A 7,096-nucleotide genomic window follows, 5' to 3' on the forward strand; every position below is an offset into this window, starting at 1 on the left:
AAAAATTAGTTCAAAATTATTATCGTATCAAGAATTCTTTACAAAATCATTGTGAAAGGTGCACCAAATAATATCATTATGATTTTTCCTAAAATGATTTTTACTTGATATCATTCTGACCTTATTATGATTTTGTGTTCTACCAGGATATGAATAATTTTCGTCCTCTTGCGAAATGAGTACGATTTTTCGTTGTAATGCATTCAGACAACTTAGGTTGGATCACAAGCGCGATTTCTGCACAGTTGGCCATATCATTGGCACATGAATTATTGATATCGCTGATCTATATAATGTTTCATCTATATGTGTCTCTCGCATGGCGCGCGAAAACCCATTGGCTCTGCCAACTGTTTCGAATTCTATCGAATTTTCGCGAGTAAGCCACGATCAGATTGCGTGGCGGGGAAAAGTGGGACGTGTTATTCGTGTGTCGTGCAAAGGCATCGTATACAATCACCCGGGCCCTCAAGGAATTCTACTGCTGGTGCCGCGAAACAAGAACTTCACGCATACCGTTTACTTTGGGGAATCCGTGTGGATACCAGCTACCGGAAATACCTCACACATACCCTATCAGACCGGCGTATTGCAGGACGTTACATATCTGACAATGAGGTCGTCTTGTACAGTTCGCTGTAACCGACGTTTTCATTAATTCGAAACATCCTACCTCAGTCCAAACGTCGTGCGAGATCCTCTGATCAAAGTCTGGTCACGACAAGAGGTCCGATATTCCTTAAAATCGTACGAATGAGAAAAGATATGTTTTATCTCGCTTTGGAATAGTGCGAGAGAGATAAAGATACGTGCTAGCTCTGACCAACGCGATTTGACAAAAAATGTCGAACAAATCATAGATTGCTATCTCGTTAGACTAATTAAAGAGGGTCTCTATGGCTGATAATCATAAAATCGATTCTTACTTCAAAATGTCAGTAATGTCTTAAGATACTAACGATTCTGTGATATTCATAGTCAATTTTTATATTTAAGACTATTTTAAGTACAGTCTCTGGTAGCAAGTTAACGTCCATCAAAATGACGTCTTTTGACGTCAAAATGATGATAAAATGACGCAGTTTGCTACCAGGGGTTTTAAGATGTCATGTCAACCAATCAGAAAGTTGCATTAGCATCTTAAGACATTACTTAAGGTGATTTTAAAATAAGAACGGACTATCAATACCGGCCTACGTCGGCTGACAATCAGTGTTCGTCTTCCGCGAATTACGTTAAATCGCGGATCCAATTTAATTAAATCGCAGTGCAGTTTTAATTTACTGATGATATACGATTTTTATCACGACAATTTTTATAAGTTAGACCTTTGGTACAAAGATATTCACATATCTTTCGCGTTGTAATAAGATATATGAACACATATTTAGTTAGATAAAAGGACTGATACATTCGATAACATGGAGAGAATATCGAGCGGAACTATTTCGAACTATATGAGATATTGGAAAACGCTTTCAGATCTTCTTTACGGATATTCTTTTTATATCCACTTTTTTTATTCTAACCATTGACAGATCTTTCTATTCACTTGTAAATCATTAACATTTTATTTTTATAACATTTTAACGTTTTATTTTTAGTAATTATGACAATTTTCTCACGTTCTCATTACACATAATAATTTTAAACGATCAATTATATTAATAGCTTTCCCAGCTGCTTACGAAAGAAAGTGATAAACTAAAAAAAAGAAAGAACAGAGGATATTTTCATTGCGTATTCGACTCTCGACGCGGTTAAAAGCGTGGTGGCTCGCTCATTCCATTTTTACATTTAATCTGATATTCATATTGCATAAATAAACCTCGGAATGAAGCAGCCGCATTTAGCATTCGAAATACGGTCAAGAAATGGCGCGAACACATACGCTCAATACGCCCGTATCAAATACACGGTGATTCTAATATAGGATAGTATCAGTGAAAATACAAGATATGCCTGAAAAATTTGCGATCGAATTTTGTATTATTAAATGATATTTTATCAAATAATTCTAATGAATGTCCGGCGAAAATAATCTTGGATAAGTGGTGCCATTGTACTCGGAGATATGAACGCGACGTATACATATACAGATGTACAGTCAGCAACTAAAAGGTTGCAACACTTTCTTTTTGATGGCTTTCAGAATACAGTCTGTTCACCGAGCGATTCTTATTTATAAATTTATAAGTAAGAATCACTCATTCGGATGAGTAGATTGCATTGCGAAACCCATTTGAAAAAGTGTTGCAACTTTTTAATTGCTGACTACATATATAACGAAACAAGAGAAAGATAGAGCTCGAATTTATGTTCGATATATCCGGAAATATCGGATAAGGCGTTTTCTATCTCGCGATTCCAACGGACAGACGGAGAGCGGGACCAAGACAGATTGTTGACAAAGAAAGAGAGGGAGGGGGGAGAGAGAGAGAGAGAGAGAGAACTGACGAGACGTATATACTCGAACAGTAGCGGCAAAAGGGGTGAGATTGGGGAGCGCCTTTATTATTTTTTTTTCGCGTCATCCCCCGCGCTTCGTCTCCATTTCTGTACTCCCTTCAGCACCCTCTGACGAGTCGACCTCGCACCACCAGTGTCAGTATCGACTAGGATACCTCGTGGAGAGAACGATGGGGCGGCCAGGGGGAGAAACGAGGGGTTGCTGAACACAGACTAGAGCAGGAGAAAAGGAGGCGAGGGAGATAGAGATAGGGATGCCGAGGAATAGAGGGATAGGAATACGGTGTGGCTCGCCGGTTCTCGGCAGACCTCGTGTTCAGTGCCGTATCCGAATTTCTACTGAGAACCGTATACCACGTGAACGGCCAACTTTTTGGCGCATAATCGTCTCATTAATCATTTGCCTGAATTCCTGTCACTTTGGCGAGTCACTGTTAACAATGGTGCCGCGATAAGAAGTGTATTTGGAAATTTCGCGTTTCCAATTTAAAGAGGGATGGACGGATTAATATGTAATGGTATGATACGTTCGTGTCTCGGCTGAACGGCTTTATTACTGTAATTCTGCATGCTGAAGTAAAACGACTGGCAATGCGTATTTCGGAGATTCCTGTATTTACAGGATTTAAGCCTCCCTATTTTACATTCCGCTTTGAAACGCGAGTGCGACAGAAAGTCGGTAATCAAGTAATGGAACTCGGCCTTTGAGTTGGAACGTAATATACGAGGAAAATTGCACCTCCGTTGAATTGCTGCAGCTATTTTAGATCATACAATGCTTGGTGGCAACATTTATGATTTACATCAAAAGACGAAATAATGTAATTAGTGAATATTCCTAAAATATTCCGCAAACTTTTTTTATATAATCAATATAAATGTTTTCAAAATTAACGTGTATTGAATACAGAACGTATGTTGAACAGATGATATGCTGATTCCAGTAAAGATATTAATCAAAACTGCGTTACAGATGGTTTTATAAATAGAAATTGAATATTAATTATTAATATATATATTTTTACAAATTATGATAATCTCTTTTTACAACAAATATTGCAAATATTTACAGAACATAATGAAAAACAATTTATTTTTATAACGAAGTAGCTATATCTCATCTAAACCATTTTTAATAAAATTAAGGTCACATTAAGATGCCGTAAAATCGTACAAGTGCTTGGCGCGACGATGTCAAGTTTGTTAATCAAAAAAGTTTTTGCCACTCTAAGCAAGTTAATCAGAAATAGACGATGATATCGCGCGAGCGTCAATCATGCAAGCGGGTGTTGCGAGAACACGCGATCTAGCCGGCAACGTCTTGTATTTATTCGAACTACATAGGGCTGAAGAGAATGGGGTATAAACGCGTGTACGTTCCTGTCGGCGCGTCGCCGCCTCGAGGTTTCCACATGGTCTCGCGTTATATCGAGGGCAAATCGTGCGGACTCGGTGCATCTCGAGCGTTCTCGTAGCCGGTCCTGTCGGTGCTGCCACATGGCCGCGCGTCGTGTTTTGCGGGCTTGGCGAGCTTTCAGGGGCGGCACCTGAGTGGTAGGGTGCTCGTTGGCTCACCCTCGGCAGTAGGGTGTTAGGACAAGTGGGAAAGAGGGGTGGTGGCTCGGCTAAGTTCGGCCAGCTTCGCAAGTCATCGCCGACGTCTCGCGTCGGGGCTTCCACATGGGTTGGTATTGGCTCCCGGGGCGCAGGGTAGCTTGTGTGGCGGGGCTCTAACCGTGGAGAGAGACTCTAACCGTGGAGCAGAGAACGAGGCGACGTAGGGTAGGAGAGACGGCAGGAAGGAGAAAGAGAGATTGATAGAACTTGGGGGTAGAAGCGAGATGGTACTCGACGGGCGGATAGGAGAGCGAGGAAGAGAGAGAGAGTCTGCAGGCAAGAGGGAGAGAGAAAGGAGGAGAGAGTAAGAGAGAAAGAGGCACGGTTCTCGCCACAACACCCCCCGAAACGGGCAGAGCGTCAGTGCTAAGGTGGGTTGCTCGGTCGGAACATTGCCAGAGAGAGAGACACGTCCTGGGAGTGCCTGCCTGCTGCACCGACACGACTTCCTGGTGCAGGACTCGCAGCGGTGCAAGGATCAAGTGAACGCGCGCACTAAAAGAGAGAGAGAGAGAGAGAGAGAGAGAGAAACAGAGAGAGTGTGACTGAGTGACATACGCACGTACGCACGTACGTACTAACGCACGTACACAAGCACACCTACACGGCGCTCTCGTAATTGTGCGTGAGCACGCATGCACGTAGGCGCGTGAAACACGGTACTAAGGAGGGAGACCGAGAAGACCGAGTAGTCGAGGGAGAGTTGAGCAACTTGGATTCGCCGGGAGAGCGAAATAGGCGGCAGCGGAGCGCGAGTGGAAATAGTGGAGCGCTGTATATCGGGCCAGCCAACAATCGCGGGTGGTGCGATATAAGCTGAAAACGCGGTGACGGTGGTTCATGTGTCGTGCCGCGAGCGAAAGCTCGCAACAACGATTGGAATGATGAAAGAAGTGAAGCGGTATCCGATGTTAATCGGAATGCCATGTACCGCCGGATTACTGGCATTTCGTCTGGTTGGGTAAATGGATACGCTTCCGATCGGGAGAAAGAACGAGGATAGAGGAGATAGATAGAGGAGACGAAACAGAGGGAAGGTGAGAAAATCAGAGGTGAAAGGGGTGAGAGAGGTGAAAGGTGTGTCAGAGGAGACGAAAGTCAGTAGGAGGTCAGCGTGGCTTCAGGGTGGCGGTGGCCGGTGGTGATGGTAGTGGTGGTGGTAGTGGTGTAGTGGTGGGTGCTCTCTAGGTGAATGATCGTCGTCGGCCTCGTGGAAGAGGCGGTTGCCGCTTATGCGGGCTGCCGCGCGTGCCGCATCGTCGCTCGCAAATAACTGGACCCCGCTGTTAAGGGCGGCGAGAGCGAGAAGAATTATCGAGAGATCGGAGCAGTGGTGGCGGAAGAGAGTAATTGTCACCGCGCGCACGGCGTTGATAGTGGCGGTGGTAGTTGTCGAATCGCACTGTCGGGTGGAACTTCCGATCATCGGCGCAGCACCGGGAGACTGTAAGAATCCGCAGTCGTCGATCTGGCGGCTGACAGGAGCCGCTGGATTCCGTGGGGTATGGCAAACTGGCCCGTGTCACGGAATTCCCGTCCCCCGAGCATGACGAAGGTACGACCCAGGAGGTCGCGCGCGAATTCGATTATCGCGAGCACGATTACGACGACAACTGTGGTGCCGATGATCGCTGCCAGGACGACTACGACGACTGTCAACACAAGGATCGCACCGCTGCCGAGGAACCCAATGACGACAATGATGATGACTACGACAATGACGATGAAAATGACGTCTGCGACGAGCAAGATGCAGCTAATGATAACGGCCAAGTCGATGATCCTCGCCACGCTGATGATGATGTTGAAGATGGCAGTTATGCTCGCCCCGATTGTCGCTGCTCCCGGAAGTTCCTCGTTTCTCGGGCCGTCGAAGACCTGGTAGCGGAGGCAACGGTCGCGCGTCTCCTCAATCGTTAGAAGCAGTGCTGTTGTGCCGTCCGGATCTCTTCCTCTCGAAGCTATCTATATCCGTCGGTGGTGCGTCTGGTGGGTGCTGGTGTGGTGGTGCGCCGTCTACCGATCCCTCGTGTTACGGGTTATTGCCGGCCGACCGGTCGTTCGCCTACGTGTACCCGCAGTGCGGTCGACTGCCGGGTAACTACCGAAGGTCATTACCCGACTGACGGGGCGCGCGTCGACGACCAGTTGTCGTTACGTTACGTCGCGGACGACGACGTGCGCGACGGCGACCACAACCGCGATCGCGTTGACGACGGTGACGGGGACGAGGACGAGGACGAGGACGACGACGACGACGACGACGACGATTACGACGACAGCAACAACGACGACGACGACGTGCACGACGACATCGGGGATATGTGCGGGTGCGCTACGTCCACGCGGCGAGGACTGGGGACTGCTGCGGGTAAATCGGCACGGCGCGCCAAGTCCTCGTGTTCGGTACATAGGACGCCCGGGATACGGTAGCTCGTCCTTCAGCGTTGCTCCTCATCGACGCCCGCGGGCAATGTGCCCACCCGCCGGCATAGCAACGTGAGTATGCTTCTCGCTATCCCCATCGCCCACTCCCTTCGTATTGTCGCGTGACTTGGAAATGGCCGTTCTTCGCGATTGCCTTTTTCAAACGCGAAGGAACGCTCGCGTGATTGTGTGTGTCTGGTTCGACGCCTCCGTAATCACTTAATCTGTATTTCAACCTTGATATATTTTTATGGTATTTATTACTGACCGGTACTCCGTGCTAATTAAACCCGGAATATTATTAATCGAAATGAACTTTGATAGTTGAATTTCATGCACCGAAACCACGCTATTTAAATATGAACTTTTTTTATTTAGTATGCCGGAATTATGAAGAAATGGAGTTGTTCAGAGTATTAATTGATATTTCGACAATCCACTTTATACCTCTGTTATAAAAATACTTTACTGTTATGAAACGATCATTCTGTCAGTAATGACAGAAAAAATTTAAAAATCGATTTAATTGTAATCAGAATTATTGCTTTTTCAGTCACTCGCGATGAAACTTTGAAAACCATTT

The 7,096-nt window shown here is 45.9% G+C and overlaps 1 protein-coding gene across 1 annotated transcript; it reads left to right on the forward strand.

Annotated features, from left to right (window-relative positions):
• Positions 1-3,745: 3,745 nt before the first annotated feature.
• Positions 3,746-6,519, forward strand: LOC108724340 (protein PFC0760c-like). Its single transcript, XM_018450678.1, has 3 exons — positions 3,746-3,829; positions 5,569-5,936; positions 6,048-6,519. The coding sequence occupies exons 1-3, from the start codon at positions 3,746-3,748 to the stop codon at positions 6,517-6,519; spliced, it is 924 nt and encodes a 307-aa protein (XP_018306180.1).
• The last annotated feature ends 577 nt before the right edge of the window (positions 6,520-7,096 follow it).

This window comes from Mycetomoellerius zeteki, unplaced genomic scaffold, assembly GCF_001594055.1.
Source record: "Mycetomoellerius zeteki isolate Tzet28-1 unplaced genomic scaffold, Tzet1.0 scaffold292, whole genome shotgun sequence".
Classification (NCBI taxonomy): Eukaryota; Metazoa; Arthropoda; class Insecta; order Hymenoptera; family Formicidae; genus Mycetomoellerius; species Mycetomoellerius zeteki.